This window comes from Pseudopipra pipra, chromosome W, assembly GCF_036250125.1.
Source record: "Pseudopipra pipra isolate bDixPip1 chromosome W, bDixPip1.hap1, whole genome shotgun sequence".
NCBI classification, from domain to species: domain Eukaryota; kingdom Metazoa; phylum Chordata; class Aves; order Passeriformes; family Pipridae; genus Pseudopipra; species Pseudopipra pipra.
The window spans coordinates 65018178-65034555 of NC_087580.1; the positions used below are offsets into that span (position 1 = coordinate 65018178).

The window sequence follows — 16378 nt, forward strand, 5'->3', positions numbered from 1 at the left end:
GGAGGTTCCCATGAGAACTGAGGTGGGATCCCTGGAACGAAATCCTGAAGGAACTGGGAGGAATAAAAAGGGCCAGCAGTTCCACTTTCTCACTTCTGGGACGGAACCTGGGAGGTCCCCGACTGCCGTCGCCCCTGCACTTTCTCTGCCAGTCGCCCAAGTCGAGGCACCCGTCCCATGCTCCAGGCACCAGTGCTGATCCGCATACCAGTGCTTCCCCTGCCAGCACAGCCATCACTTCTGCCGCTTTTCGACTGCCGGCGCAGCCACTGCTGCCCTCTGACTGCCAGCATAGCCACCACTTCTGCCAGCTGCCCAACTGCTGCTGCCTTTCAACTGCCACCACTTTTCAACCACCAGTGCAGCCACCGCCTTTGCCAGCTGCCCAACCGCCATTGCAGCTGCCAGCTTCCTGCCACCACTGCCACTGTTGTCACTTCCATGTGGCAGTTGCCCCACCGCCATTGATGTTGCTCGCACGGCCACATTTCTGCCCAGGCTACAGCGGGACCACGTGACCACATCAAGACTGCATTGCTGCCTTGGTGGCGTGGAGGTGAAAGAGTGATTTTTGGGTGACATTTTCTCTGTTATTGTTTGGTTGTTGTTTTGTTCTCCATTTTTGGTAAAACTTATTTGTTTCTACAGTTTACTCAAACGCCTCATAATTTCAAATTTTTGTAATTTGGAGGGAGGGGTTTCTATTCCATCGGAGGTCCCGCCTTCTGGGACACATTGTCTATAAACCAAGACAGCTAGCTTTGATACAATTGCTTTAATATAATTGCTTTGCCATAGTGCACTATACTGTGTGAGGCAATTGAGCTGTGGACAGCTTGGGCCCTGAATTTGAGTGGTTGCAGCTGTGAAGTTGTGAAGGAATGTAAACAATGAAGATGAGAAGCTGGACAGGGAGGACGGAGCTGCGGGGCAGCTGTGGTAGCCAGAGAGCCTGGACTGTTTGCTGAGTGACCCTGAGTTGCAGAAGCTATAGAACAGCCAATCTTAAGATGTGTATGTAGTAAGGGCACCAATGGTGGTGAAACACGCTGGCTAGGGGAGACTATAAATTGGCCATGTTTGTATGAAATAAAGGCTTTTCTGTGTGAAATCCCAGTGTGGTGCCCATCCCGACAATGACACTATCTTACACTAAGTATACTACTAGTAGTTTTTAGCTTTTATACTGTGTAGTAAATAATTCTGATTAAGATCATTTTTCTTTTTATTTGCCTGTTCATTTATCATAATAAATAATTCATTTTATATAAATATATCTGATTTGCCATCATTAAAACCTGCAGGACAAAGTAGTTCAATCACACCTCTATAATTCCTTAAATTCAAACTGTTGATGTAATCTGAGGCTGAGATTGGATCCAGCCACACCCAGGCTCCTCTCTGAGAAAGAGTTTAGAAAGCAAGGGGGTCCTTTCTGCACCTGGTAGCTCAACAAGAGGGCTTCTCTAATAAACTTTATCTAAGCCTTCCACTGTGCCATGGTTTGAGAACCCCAAAATCCAATTCCCTAGTCCAAACCCCCTCCCTCATCTCAGCCCAGTGTGAGATGGTTTTCCAGACACCACACGAGACTCAAAATGGGGGAAAGGGATTATATATTACAATGACTGTACAAAATAAATACTATAATACATTATATACAATCTTAGCTATCTCTACCATGACATAAAAGTATTTACAATGGATCAAATCTCTTCTCCCTTCCAAATAAAAGTCCAGGAGGGAAGAAGGAAAAGATCCTTTCTGCTCTCAAAGCAGCAGTCTCTAAGGCAGCAGGTTCTCTCTGTCTCTCTCTTCCATGCAGCAGCTGTAGTTGGATCTCTGCCAGTACACACGAGGGGGTATCCAAGCCCCTCGGCCACTCGTCTCCAAGCAAGGGTCTTATCTTCCGTGGGTTACGTTCACCTGGACAAGGTCGTCTCACCACGGTCATATCAACGAAGCTCAGGGGTCTTCGTGATGGTCCATATCTTCAGGGGATTCAAGTCCCTTTGCAGAGCTCTGTGCTCTGTCTCAAGCAGCAGGGGGGGTCAAGGTCACCCCCTCCGCATTCCTTGTCGGAGCTTTTCAGCTCCTTTCTGCAGTGCTGTAGCACTTCAAGACTCTTTCAAGTAAGAGTTCATCCTCCTCCTCTCTCTCGGAGGTCTCAGAGGGGTTTGGGGTTTTGTTTCAGTTCTTACCCCAACTTTCTCTCTCTCTCTGTAGAGCCTAATTCTCTCTCTGCTGCTGGCTCTCTCTCAGCTCTCTCTTCCAGGAGTTCTCTCTGTGTTGCTGCATGCCTGTTGTTGCTGCTTGGTCTTATCTCTTCTGGCTCTCTGTCACTTTCTCCGTCCACTGCTGTTCTGCTGCTGCTTTTCAGTATCTCTTGCTGCGGCTCACAGTGGAGAAACATCCCCCGGCTCAGCTACAGACACTTAGCCCAGTCTTACACTGTTCCAAGTCCCTGCAGCCCCCAACCGGGGCTGGGGGGGCCAGAGCCCCCCAGGGGGCTCCTGCCCCTTCTCCTCATGGCCTCAGAACATGGCTACCTCTCCAACAACAAATACCACTACCTTCTCTTCTGTTCTGCTTGTGATATGTTTATATTTTGCAAAAGCGCTCGTTGGCTCAACCAAACCCCAAGGGTCACCACCCCCTGGGGATTTACCATTTTATAACTTCAGGGGGAAAACTGTTTCCCCCACCACACACTGAAACAAGAAGCCAGGCCCAAAAGAGTTAACTGAGAAATCTGGGCCTGCTAAGGAGCTAACAACATCTAAACGATCTGTGCTCCTTCTGTTCTACCTACTGACCAAAACTTAAAAGAATGGTAAAAGAAACATAAAATAGGCCTAGAGGTAATAAATTAGGATGCAGTAAGATAAAGTAGACATTTGAATAGGAGAAACAGGCCTGGAGCCAAGGCTTTCTCCAAGCTTCAGTGAGCGGGTCGAGAACAATAGAAAAGAAGGAAGGTCAAGCTGAGGAAGGTGAGATTAAGCCCCAGACCCACGGGAGGAAGAGCGGATGTATAACCAAAATTGAGGGCCAAGAGGAGCACCACCCCAAGCCCCACCTGAGCTCCACCTATACTCTGCCTGTTATTAATATGTATAGATAGATGTTGTAATCACATGAATATGCATTTAATCATATATGAAAATTGTATAAAAACTACTGATTTTGTGTAAAACCTTGGAGTAACTTCTTTGTGGTGCAAACCACACTTGCTCCCGGCACTGTCAATAAATACCTTTGCTGCTCAAAGATCCAAAAGACTGTGAGCAGTTCTTTATACAGAATTTTTCGGATTCACCACTCCTCCCCGTGACACCAGGTCCCCCAAAATTGCCACCACTGTAGCCTCTTATTGTGAGAGGGAACCAATGCCCCTATGTTCCTTTAACTATAAAGTGGTGGTCTGGGGAGATATTACATGTGTTAGCTCTGGTGAATACAGTAGCTGAGGTTACTGTATTATATAGTGATATTGCTAATAAAGAAACCACTTCACAGACCTGTGGACTGAGGGGAAATCTAACCTCTGCCCTCCGAGCTAAGGTTACCTTAACAACAGGAAATGCCACTCCATTTACCACAACGATGTTAACTGCCTGTCATGGTTTGAGAGCTCCAAAATCCAATTCCCTAGTCCAAGCCCCCTCCCACATCTCAACCCAATGTGAGATGGGTTTTCCAGACACCACACAAGACTCAAAATGGGGGAAAGGGAATATATATTACAATGACTGTACAAATAAATACTACAATACATTATATACAATCTTAGCTATCTCTACCATGACATAAAAGTATTTACAATGGATCAAATCTCTTCTCCCTTCCAAATAAAAGTCCAGGAGGGAAGAAGGAAAAGATCCCTTTCCACTCTCAGAGCAGCAATGTCTCTAAGGCAGCAGGTTCTCTTCTTCTATGCAGCAGCTGTAACTGGATTGTTGTAGCTGGATCTCTTTTCAATACACACAAGGGGGTCTCCTTTCACCCCTCTCGGCTCTTCGACTCCAAGCGAAGGTCTCACCCGTGGACTGCCAGCAGGGACAAAACTCGCTTCACCACGGGCATATCACGAAGTGCAGGGGCATCTTCGTGAAAGTCCCTTCCTCAGGGGATTTACCTCTGAGTCAGAACGTCTCAGGCAGCTTTCAGTTGAAAGTCTTTGCCTCAAGAGTTCTACCAGAGCTCCTGTGCTCTGTCTCAAAACTGTCAGCCTGGCAGCAGCAGGGGGGGGGGGCCAAGGTCACCCCCTCCGCATTCTGTCTGGCCATCCCGGTCCTGCTCCGAGATGTCTTTGAGCTTTTCAGCTCCTCTCTCTCCGGTGCTGCATGTTGCATTTTAGGACTTCCATCCAGTAGGAGTCCACCACCCCAACTTAAGAGGGGTCTCAAAAGGGTTTTGGGGGGTCTGGTTCAGTTCTTACCCCCAAAATTCTGTATAGAGCTTAGTCCTGCTCTCTCTCTCTCTCAGCTCTCTCAGACAACTCTGTGTCTGCCTTGGTTGCATGCTGTTTGCTGCTTCTTCAGTTCTTATCTGTTGGCTCTCTGCCACTGTCTCCGGCCAGAGTTGTTTTTGCCGCCGCTTCTGCTGCTCGCGGTGGAGACAAAAAACTTCTAGCTTCTCGGTCACAGACCTCAGTCCAGTTTAACACTGTTTCCGAATTTCTATGACCCCAGCCGGGGGCTGGGGGGCCAGAGTCCCCCAGAGGGGCTCCTGCCCCTTCTGTTCATGGCTTTCACAACATGGCTACTTCTTCTACAACAACTACCTTCTCTTCCGTTCTGCTTGTGATATGTTTATATTTTGCAGAAGCGCTCATTGGGTAAAACCTCAAAACTTCAAGGGTCACCATCCTCTGGGGTTTTACCATTTTATAACTGCAGGGGGAAAACTGTTTCCCCCCACGTTAAAAAAATCTATCTTGCGTATTGATATGTTGGCAGGACGAACAGTTGAAACTTTAAACAGTCACTTCTGCTTCGGGACTTTGCAAGTGGAATTTATAAGAGTCTTGGGCTGATTCTCCAAGTGGGATCCTGTTGTGCTGCCTATGCCTGCCAAAGTGGTAACTGCAAAACAATATCGTATTCCCTGGGGGAAAAGAGAAAATTACTCAAACCATTCAGGCACTTCAACAAGTGGGAATTGTTAAGGAAACCATGACTACTTTAACAATCCTATTTGGCAGCCTGTTAAAAAAACAGATGGTACTTGGAGAATGACTGTAGATTATAGAGAATTGAATAAAGTCATCTCCCCCTTGCAGTTACAGTGCCAGACATGGTTACCCTCATAGAAAAAATAAGCAAGTATTTACAAGCCTGGAAGGTGGTGATAGATCTTGCTAATGCTTTCTGTTCCGTTGCCATTCACATTTATAAAGCATGTGCACGTAATTGTACTGTTTTTACTCAGCTACATTTAAGGACATTATATAGGACATGGGCAAAGATAAAACAGGGTCAGCGAGTCTCGAATATGTGGCAGGTCAATTACATTGCCCCCCTGCCCGTGTCAAGAGGGTGGTGATATGTATTCACCACTGTGGATACAGCATCAGGACAATTTTTTTGCTAAACCCACCAAATACGTTAATCAACATAACACAATTAAAGCACTAGAACAACTCATTCTTCAATATGGACCTCATCACCAAATGCAAAGTGACCAAGGGACACACTTTAGTGGACATAACTTCCAAGATTGGGCTGAAGGGCTAGTGATAGATTGAATATTCCACATTGCCTACCATCTCCAAGCTAACAGCTTGATTGAAAGAATGAATGAAATGTTGAAGAAACAATTAAAAAAAGCTAACCAGTACTAAAACTTTACAACAGTGGCATTCACATCTTACTAAAGCAGGGCTTTCTTGTTAAACAGCTGGAGTATTCATAATCAAACATCCTATGATCAGATCGCAACACATCCAGTACAAAACATGGCAGACTGAATTTCTTCCAGATGGTATCTCTCCCAAAATATTACCTAGAGGGCAAAGGAAATTGTTTACACCAGCAGATTGCATGGTGGGACTGCAACCTAATAGTCTAGACATGAAGATTCATAGAATAACCCCCTAGAATGTCATATGGTTCTGTACCCCAACTTCTCTTATTTTACATCCTCTGTTGATATCAGATTCTCAAGTTCTTGTATTTGGGGTATCTTCAATGAATAACTGTGCTTTATCTAGAGGAGATAGCATTTGAACAGTGTTACTGGTGTCACAAACCCAACATCAAATTGAAACTCTTCAATCTGTATGGGCAATTACCCCACATCAGGTTATCAAACCCAGAGCAATAGTAGCTGAAGGAGCTGGAGCAACAGCATATGTATTACAGGAAGGAAATTACATTCCTGTTTTCCTCCCTTAACACAAGGTTGGTTCATCATGCTTTGTAGTCTTGTACTACAAGCACATGCATTGGATATATTTCTGTGAGATCAACATGCAAATACTTGGATTCAGTTGGCCTCTACTGTAACTAATTTGTCTGCCTTTTGTATTGAGGGAGGATTAACAGCTGCAGATCTCTTGAAAACGTTTCATTGGTGTGCCAATCCCAATAGCTATATTACAGAATTATACCATGTAAGTGCTTTTGATATTAATGTTCCTCATTGTTATTCTTTCTGAGTAGGTAATGACTGTATGCCAAGGAACATTACAAAATCAGGTGGTGGTGGACTGTCTCCTTCTTCAACACCATAAACACTGCTCCAATTTTGAAGGCATGTGTCGCTTCAGTGTAACTGATGAATCAGCCACCATAGAGGACAACATTCAATATCTCCAGGACTTACTGCATCAAATGAAACAATCTACTGGTGGTGCTTGGTCAGCTGAATGGTTTAATTCCCTGGCAGGATGAGAGAGTGTAATGGATGAGAACTTAACTGAGAATTGACCCCCACTCATGACTATGAGAAACATGATAGAGTATGTCTTTGATAAAGTGTATTCAATAAAGTATATAATTGTTATGACTATATGTTGGGAAAAGGTAGGAAACGTGTGCAGCTGTTCCATGACCTCCACATTTGGCCATGCCAGGGCACCTGGTCAATGCTCTAGGTATGGCCAACTTCAAGATCATGAGAAACTGCCATGTCCACATGGATGGATAGTTACAGACCTGGCATAAAGCTGGTTTTGTTTCTAAGCATATAAAAAGCGGGACCCTCTTGTAGCCGATCTGAAGCCTCACCTATGGGTGGACACGCCACGTAGGAATTCTCCCAGTTACCAGAGACTCCTGGCATCAGCTGCAATGGGGCTTCCCAGCTGAAGTGTGGGCCTGGATGTTGAGCATTAGGTGGTAAGTGGTGACATATTTCTTCTTAATCACTGTTCTCTCTCTCTACGCAGTAATGATTTGATGCAATGTTAATTTCCTTTTGTACTATATATATATCCCATTCATTTTACTGTGCTTGTTTAATAAACTGTTCATATTATACAATGACTAGTCTGCAGTTGTTTTGTTGAGTACCCTGCCTGTCTGCAAAACAGTGGGACACCTGATTCAAAGCATTATTGTGACCAACCTAGTGGCCTTCTATGATGGAGTGACTACATCAGTGGACAAGAGAAGGGCTACAGATGTCATTTATCTGGACTTCTGTAAAGCCTTTGACACAGTTCCCTAAAACATCCTTCTCTCCAAATTGTAGAGTGATGGATTTGATGGGGAGATGCATAAGAAAGTGGTTGGACGGTCACATCCAGAGGGTCGTGGTCAACAGCTCAGAGTCCCAATGGACATCAGTGACAAGTGGTGTCCCTCAGGGGTCTGTATTGGGACCAGTGTTTTTTAATATCTTCATTAATGACATAGACAAAGGGATCGAGTGCACCCTCAGCAAGTTTGCAGATGACACCAAGCTGAGTGGTGCAGTTGACAAACCTGAAGGACAGGATGCCATCCAGAGGGACCTGGACAAGTGCAAGAAGTGGGCCCATGGAAATCTCATGAGATTTAATAAGACCAAGTGCAAGGTGTGCACTTGCAGCCCAGAAAGCCAACCATGTCCTGGGCTGCAGCAAAATACCATGGGCAGCAGGGCATGGGAGGTGATTCTGCCCTTCTGCTCTGCTCTCATGAGACCACACCTGCAGTGCTGCATCCAGCTCTGGGGTCCCCAGCACAGGAAGGACATCAACCTGTTGGAGCAAGAGGAGGCCACAAAGATGATTAGAGGGATAGAGCACCTCTCCTATGAGGAAGGGATGAGAGAATTGGGATTGTTCAGCCTGGACAAGGGAAGGCTTTGGGGTGACCTAACTGTGGTCTTCCAGTACCTGAAGGAAGCCAACAAGAAAGATGGAGAAGGACTTTTTACAAGAGCATGTAGTGACAGGACAGGAGGGAATGGCTTCAAACTGAGAGTAGGTTTAGATTAGATATTATGAAGAAATTCTTTACTGTGAGGGTGGTGAGACACTGGAACAGGTTGTCCAGAGAGGTTGTGGCATCCATCCCTGGAAGTGTTCAAGGCCAGATTGGATGGGGCTTGGAGCAACCTGGTGTAGTGAAAGGTGTCCCTGTCCACGGCAAGGGGGTTGGCACTAGATGGTCTTTAAGGTCCCTTCCAACCCAGGGCATTCTATGATTTTATGATTGTATGAATATGTTTATTCATTTTTCTATATGTGTTTATTATATGCCCCTGTAAATGACACTACCCTACACCCAACAAGCTCAAATGGACACCTCCAGCTTTGCCAGCCCCAGTGGAAACTGTCCTTTGAGCAAGAGGGTGGAAAGTGGAAAAATAACAGAAGATTGACAATGAGGATTGCAAACATGCTCAAGTGACCTGCAGCTGAGGTGTAGAAAAATACATATCATGTTAATTGTTGTTTAGCCTTGTGTGTTTGACAAATAGAACATCTGCATTTAGATAAAATAGGCCTGTGATAAACTTAAGAGGCACCCTACCAAACATGCTGATTCCTGCCCTGCAGTAGGAAAGACCAAAGCACAGTGGTAAACTATGTCTGTGCAAATCCGTGATAAACAGGTGAAAACAGCAGGGTCAGTGATCCTCCAGCCTGGACTGAGCTCTGTGGTGCCTTCATCCCTGCTTGTGTGCCTCTGCCCAGGTGTTGCTTTGGGGATCTCCCAGTTAATGAGGTAATGAAAATAAATATACTCTTTGCACTTCAGCTGTGATTTTGTGGTTGTTCCTGCATCCTATCTATGCTGGCTCACACACTGCTCCCCATCGGCTGGGGGTGGTGGAGTCACTTTATAAGCCAGCCCTGAAAAAAACCAACCAGGAGTCAACAGGCTTTAGTCTCAAGATATTCTTCTACTGCTTTCCTAGATAGTTTTAGAGTCAAATATATTCCTATCTTCTATAGCATGCCAGAAGTTAAGAAGCAACTTCCAGGTACGATTTGGTTCTGCTATTATGCAGAGCACTGTCCAGGACATCACTTTCAATTTCTAGAGAGGAAAATCTATGCTCTTCACTCACTTTCTTCAATCATTCAAAGAGATGCCCCTAATCCAATGCTAATTCTGGGAGAAAGAATTTAAACTTAAAGGAGGCAAATTTGAAATGAAACATGGTAACAGACTGCTGAAACATTAGTCATTTCTTCAGAACACGCCAACAGTTGAAAGAGCTTGTACGAAGAATGTACAATAGAAACATCTACACTGGAAAAAAGATATGTTAAAAGACAGCTAACACATTGGATACAACAGGTTTTTTACTGGTTATACTAGGTACATGAGCAATCCACTAGGTTAACCATAAAAAATCCCACAAACTTATTTTAAGAATACAACCTGAATCTGGTCTAACTCATTTATGAAACAGTTTTCAATTTGCATACCCCAATATTTCAACAACTCTCACAAACAACACAACAGGAATAGTTTAAGATAATACAGAGTTTTTTCACCTGTGGTGAATGGCATCAAGGGAGAGTTTAATTTCTATTTTATTTCTACTAGGCTTCAAGCTTACTGCAAGGCATCTGCACCCCTACTGGGAAAAGCTGTTTAAGTCTGTGCTGAAAAAGAGCCCCTTTGAAAATCACTGGTCAACCGTTTTTAGCACAGTCTTTTCACATCTGTGTCAGTTGTGTTGCTAGTTAATCCAATAATCTCAGGCCCATCTTTTTATGGTTATTTCTCCCCTTATAGAGGGAGAAAGCTTGTCTTCTTTATAAGGGCATCAAGTATTAATATTTGTGCAGCAAAGCATACAGACAGCTCAAGAATTAAGACTGCCTACTTTCATTACATATCCGATGATCTTTTAAATAAATGCAGCATAATTAGCTTCCAAGAATTGTTTCCATAAATACAGAAGAGAAAAATTTTGCTCCTCCAGCGATTATTTCCCATTGCAAGTCCCAACCCCCGAGAGGTCAATACAACTCCCCTTTCCTGAAAGACGTTCACAGCATACCAGACGCTATTTCCACAACACCACGCCCGGTCGACGGCATTCAGAATGTAGCCCCTGGCCGCCACCCTGTAGCCACCGCGTCTGGGGGCGAGGCTCCAGTTAACAGCCTTCTCGCGGTTGCCCCGAAAACACGTCAACCCTACAGTCGCCCTCCCCAGCCCCTTTCCCACCCCCCTACCCCCGTAGGCCCCCGGTGACCTACCTGGCTTGGCGGGTACGGCCGGGTACCGCCCCCAACGAAACTCAGACCCCCTACTCCCTTCCCCCCCCCAACACTGAGCGGAAAACAGAGCGGGACCAAGCCCGAACTAGGGCAGCAGTCCAGCCCCAAAACGCCCCCTAGCCCCGGACAGGCCTCAACGGTCACCTGACCCCAACCCCAGAGGACCGGCTATTGTGAGGCGGCCGCAGGCGCCCGCGTCCCTTAGCCGGCAACGGAGACTCCGCTGCTCGGCCCAAAATACCCCCCCAGCGCGCTACCTCCCGCAGCCGTGCCACTCCGTAGGGAAGGCGAAGGCCCCACTCCCCGTCACTCACCCTTGACTTTGCCGAAGGTACCGACGCCGAGCGTGTCGCCCAGGATATAGTGCCCAATCTTCACCCGTCCGTGTTCGTGCTTCTGCTTATCCGCCGCCGCCATCTTGAGCCAAGGGCCGAGCCTGCTCGTAGCGCGCGCCCGTGCCACAGTACTAGCGGAGGAGGAGCAACCCACCCAAAACCTGGAAGTGAACTCAGCATTTATCACTTTCCTGCCCTCCCCGGGAACAAACCTTTGCTGTTCGGTGGGGCAGGGCTAGGTGGGGTTAGCGGCGCCCTGAGGGGCGAGGCTTCTGCAGGCAGGCCCTGCCGGCAGGGCAAGGCTGCAGGATGGGAGAAACAGTCCCCGAAGGTTGTGGGGCAGAGTAAGGGGGCCGGGGCGTTTTTACGCCACCACCTTTCCCGAAAAATACTGGAGATTCACATGGATTTCGGGAACGGGGGGAAAGGCGGGCGTAGGGCGCTTCTCAGCGGCGGTGTTCCTCTCAGCACCGGCGCAGTGCGAGGAGCTGGCCTAGGGCTACCGGTGTCAAGAAGCGGCATCGCCTGGAAGCTGAAGCCTCTTGTGTTGCTGGCTGGCACTGCAATCACCCGCGAGGCCTGTGCCCGCAGGCAGCGGGAAGCTAGGGCTAAGCATTCCCCACAGCACGGGTTGCCCTTCCCGATGCTAAAGTGAGATGTGTCGAACATAGGCATACTTTTAATTGAGAAATCGTGATATCACAATGAGATTGATAGGCTGTCTGCATTGCCACAGCCACGGGGTGCCACTGCACACTGCAAGGACTGCCTGTGGAGAGCAGGCAGCAGCTCTTGCAGGGGTGGCAGCTGTACACCCACATGCAGGCCGGGTTTCAGGCACTAATAATGCGGTGTGTTGCATATCACAATTTAAAGGTCCATTCAAGATGCAGTTATTTCTGATATGCTTGGCTCTGCCAGCAATGCTGAGGGCTGATGGCCAAACCCATTTTGCCATGCCATGTGAGGAGTAGCATCCAGGCACAGGGAGCATACTGTTTCTAAACCACCCATGTTCAGTGGTGAAGAAAAGTCTGTGACATTTTAAGGTGAAGCAAGCTGGGGCCGCCATGTTTTGATCTCTCTGCCTTGCTTTCACATAAGCAAACACCAGTCTTTTCCTTCAGTAAGGTAATTCAGGAGCATAAGCGACCAGAAGACCAGTCATACTAAAAAATGAGTATTGGGATCCTATGACAGAAAACAGCCACTCACAAAAAACAGACATGCCAAGTTTCTGTATTTCCAGTTAACCTTGTAAATTAAATGTTAGTTCTCCTCCCCCTTCTCCCTTCCTCTACCTAGGTCCAAATCCAGACCCTATTGTGGGAATATGAAGAGCCTTAGGACCCTCTTAACTCCTACTACTTTGACCAGATAATCTATCCTCCAGTTTGTCTTGCTAATTCATTCATTCACATTGAATTTAGAGCTGTAGCCTTCCTTCCATTTGTGCATTGTGTGCTTTCTTCATATCAATGATCATATTCTTTTATTGTTGACTATAACCGGATTATTTTTTAATCACTTTCCAACCCTACCTTCAAAGAAACATATGAAACTGGAGTGACAATTGGATGAATATTTTTGCATGGAGAGATCATCAACTCGAGAGGAAGGTTACAAGCAACTCCCATCCCTTCACCTCCTTTCCCCAGTTCTCCAGACTAAGTGAATGATATAAACTAAAATGCTTTCTCTTGCCTATCCTAAGAATATGTTTGCAAACAGATAAATATATTACAGAAACAATATAAAGATTTTTAAATGAGCAGTGTGCAAGTTTCGAGCTGGCTTCCCGCCAAGCCCCCGAAACTCAACAACAAGGACCTGCTTCCCAGAGAGGAAAGAGAAAAGAAACGACCCAAAGCTATAGCAAAATATATACATATATATATTTTACATATGAGATAGATACACACAACGAGAATACCACACACCACAACTCCAGAAATCCCAAACAGCTCCCCAAAAAGGGAAGAGGGGGAGGGAGAAGGGAGAAGGACAAAAAAAGGGACAAAGACCGAGCAAGTCAACCAGCCAACTGAAGGCAAACTAGCAAAAATCTCACCACTTCCCTTTGAACAGGCATGTCATGGTTTGAGATAGCCCCAAAATCCAATTCCCTAGCTCCATCCCCCCTCCCACATCTCAACCTAATGTGAGATGGGCTTTTCCAGACAAAACACACCAGACTCAAAGTGGGGGAAAGGGAATATATTACAATGACTGTACAAATAAATACCATATCACATTATACACACGATCATAACTATCTCTACCATGACATATAGTATTTACAGTGGATCAGGTCTCCTCTCCCCTCCAAATAAAAGTCCAGGAGGGAAAGAAGGACAGATCCCTTCCAGTCTTTAAGCAGCAGCATCTTCTGAGGCAGCAGTCTGTCTGTCTTCTCCACATGCAGCAGCTGATAGCTGGCTTTCTGCCAGCACTCAACGAGGGAGGTATCAAACTCCCCCGGCCCCATCGCCTCAACCGAGGGGTCTTCCGTGGGCTTCGTAACCCCAGACAAGGTCGTATCACCACGTCATATCACGAAGACACGGGGGGGGTCTTCGTGACTGTCTGGTATCTTCAGGAGACTCAGCTCCTTGCTTGCAGGGCCTCTGTGCCACTGCCTCTCAGGCTGCCACCGCAGCAGCAGTGCAAGAGGGGGGAGCCAAGGTCAACTCCCCCTGCATTCCATCTGGCCGTCCCGGTCCAGCTCCGGGACGTCCTGAGCTTCTCAGCTCCTCTCTCTCTCGTGCTGCATACTCCAAGGCTCCTCTAAAATAGGAGTCCATGTCCCTCTTCTCCAAGAGGGGTCTCAAGGGAGTTTTGGGGGATCTGGTACAGTCTCTTACCCCAAACTCTGTCTCTCTGCTGCTGGCTCTCCTTTTCCCGGCTCTCCTTCCAGGAGTCCTTTCTCTGGTGCTGCATGTTTCTGTTGCTTCTTGGTCTTATCTCTGGCTCTCTGCCACCGTTTCTCTGGTCAGTCCCGGCTGCTGCTCTGCCCCCATGGAGAAAACGTCTCCCAGCATAACTACAGGCACCTAGCCCAGCTTTATGCTGTTCCAGGTCCCTGCAGCCCCCCAGCCAGGGGCTGGAAGGGGGCCAGAGGCCCCAAGGGGCACAGAGCCCCTACCTCGTGGCTCACAACATGGCCACCACTTCTACAACAACCCAAACTACAACTCTTCTCTTCCGGTCTGGTTGTGATATGTTTACATTTCTGCAGGAGCGCCCATTGGGCAGAACTTCAAAACTTCCAGAGGTTTCCACCCCTTGGGGTCTACCACTTTTCAGCCTCTGGGGAAAACAAGGCCCAAACCACGACAAGGCAGGATGGCTAGACACGGCCCAGCACTCTCCCCTCACGCGTGGCAGATAACAGCAGTCACTGTAGGCCTCAGCTCCAGATAAGCCAGACCGAGACAGGGACCCACCGTTCTCGAACCTCGCCGGAAAGGAAGAGGGCGAGGTCCCTCCTGCTGGCTTTATTTATACCTCAAGTTACGTAAAGGAATAGCATGGAATACTTCCGTGATCACTTTCCTAGTTCCTTCCTGGTTATAAGCTGGTCTCCAGGAAGGCCTAGAGTGAAACCATCACAGCAGACATCAGGAAGTTTAAAAACTTTTTTTTCTAGTAATAGTCTTAAATATGATTCAGACAACATTCAGAATTACTTATGTTACAGTCATGAATTTAACAGAAAGTTGGGAAACAAATTCTGATCCCTGAAAAATCTTTATATGTTGAAGCATCCCCCTAACCTAATGCGACAAAAAATTAAAACCCATCTGTTCATTACTGTGGAAGAAAAAAATCTGAAAAATCTGAAAGATTTAATAAGAAATTATATGCAAAAACATATTACAGACTGTGTATGGTAATAATTCTATACATAGAATCATAGAATGTTAAGAGGTTGGAATTGATAGGAGAAATAGAACATTGCTCACAACATTCTGCTATGGCCAAATAAGGAACAATATAATCTTAGAGAAGTCCTAGAGAATTAGATAAGGGATGTAACTCAAGCAAACATGATGTAAGCTGAGCTCTGTGTACCCAAATAAGATAAAAAACAAATGTTACAGTTTCTGTGGTGAAAAACAATGATGCGGTGCCTGCTCAGAACTGAGATGGACACCTCAACTTTGTGGGGGGGCACCAGATGCAAAAAAAATGCATGTAATGTGTACAAAATGTATTTTTAACTTAACAGCTTCAATACCACTTACTTTCAGACTCTCAGAAGGACCAATTAAAAGCAGAGTGAGTACAATATATTTGTTACATGCTAAGACAACATCAGGACAAGATTTCTCTTGTTGTTTAGAAAGAGCCTAAGTAGATACACTCAATTATCCAAAAGTATTAACTATACTTCATTTAAAGTATAAGAAAGTGCAGTCAAGGGAACCCCAATTTCAAACCTGGCTGAAAATTTCTTCAGTGATCTGCACAAGCTGATATATTTGTTGACTGCTGATCCTTTAGTACTGACAAAGCAGTATGCTACTTTTGGAAATTCATGATGAAACCAAAGGAATTATAGAACAGCCTCAGAAGCTGAAAGTATCAGAAGTTGGTGATAGTTTGTTGGTTGGTTTTTTTGGGGGGGGAGAGGGGTGTGTATGTCTGTCAAGTTTTTTCTCTCTAAGGCATCTGAAAATCCTCTAAAGCCTTACAGTGATTACTATCTTATAAATTCCCAAAACTTTCATAACAGCATCTTATGATCACTTTTTTTAAAGCTGAGTTTGAGAGCCACCTGAGTGACCCAGTAATACACCATGTAGGGTGCAAGTTTATCAATCTGTAATTCAAACGTACTCCCAAGTCACTGACTTCTGTATCATATTACCTACCATAATAGAATCACTTAGGTTGGAAAAGACCTCCAAGATCATCGAGTCACACTTAACCCGGCATTGCCAAGTCCACCACTAAACCATGATCCCAAGTGCCACATCCACACATTTTTTGAACACTTCCAGGGGTGGTGACCTCACCACTGCCCTGGGCAGCTTGTTTCAATGCCTGACCACCCTTTCAGTGAAGAAATTTTTCCTAATATCCAATCTAAACCTCCCCTGGTGCAGCTTGAAGCCATTTCCTCTTGTCCTGTCACTTGTTACCTGGAAGAAGAGACCAACACACCACCTTGCTACAACATCCTTTCAGGGAGTTGTAGAGAGCAATAAGGTCCCCTCTGAGCCTTCTTTTCTCCAAGCTAAACAACCCTAGCTCCCTCATCTGCTCCTCATAAGACCTGTGCTCTAGTCCTTTCACTAATTAATTCTATAATTAACTCTGATTTATTTGTGTCAACTTTCCACACTGACCTTCCCAGACCATT

The 16378-nt window shown here is 46.0% G+C and overlaps 1 protein-coding gene across 1 annotated transcript in view; it reads right to left on the reverse strand.

Moving 5' to 3' along the window:
- LOC135404390 (5'-AMP-activated protein kinase catalytic subunit alpha-1-like) overlaps nucleotides 1-11154 on the reverse strand; it is a 29924-nt gene extending 18770 nt beyond the window's left edge. Inside the window, exon 1 of the mRNA XM_064639121.1 lies at nucleotides 10990-11154. Within this exon, the coding sequence (XP_064495191.1) occupies nucleotides 10990-11092 (103 nt within the window). The 5' untranslated portion in view covers nucleotides 11093-11154. The remainder of the gene's footprint in view (nucleotides 1-10989) is intronic.
- Between the last annotated feature and the right edge of the window lie 5224 nt (nucleotides 11155-16378).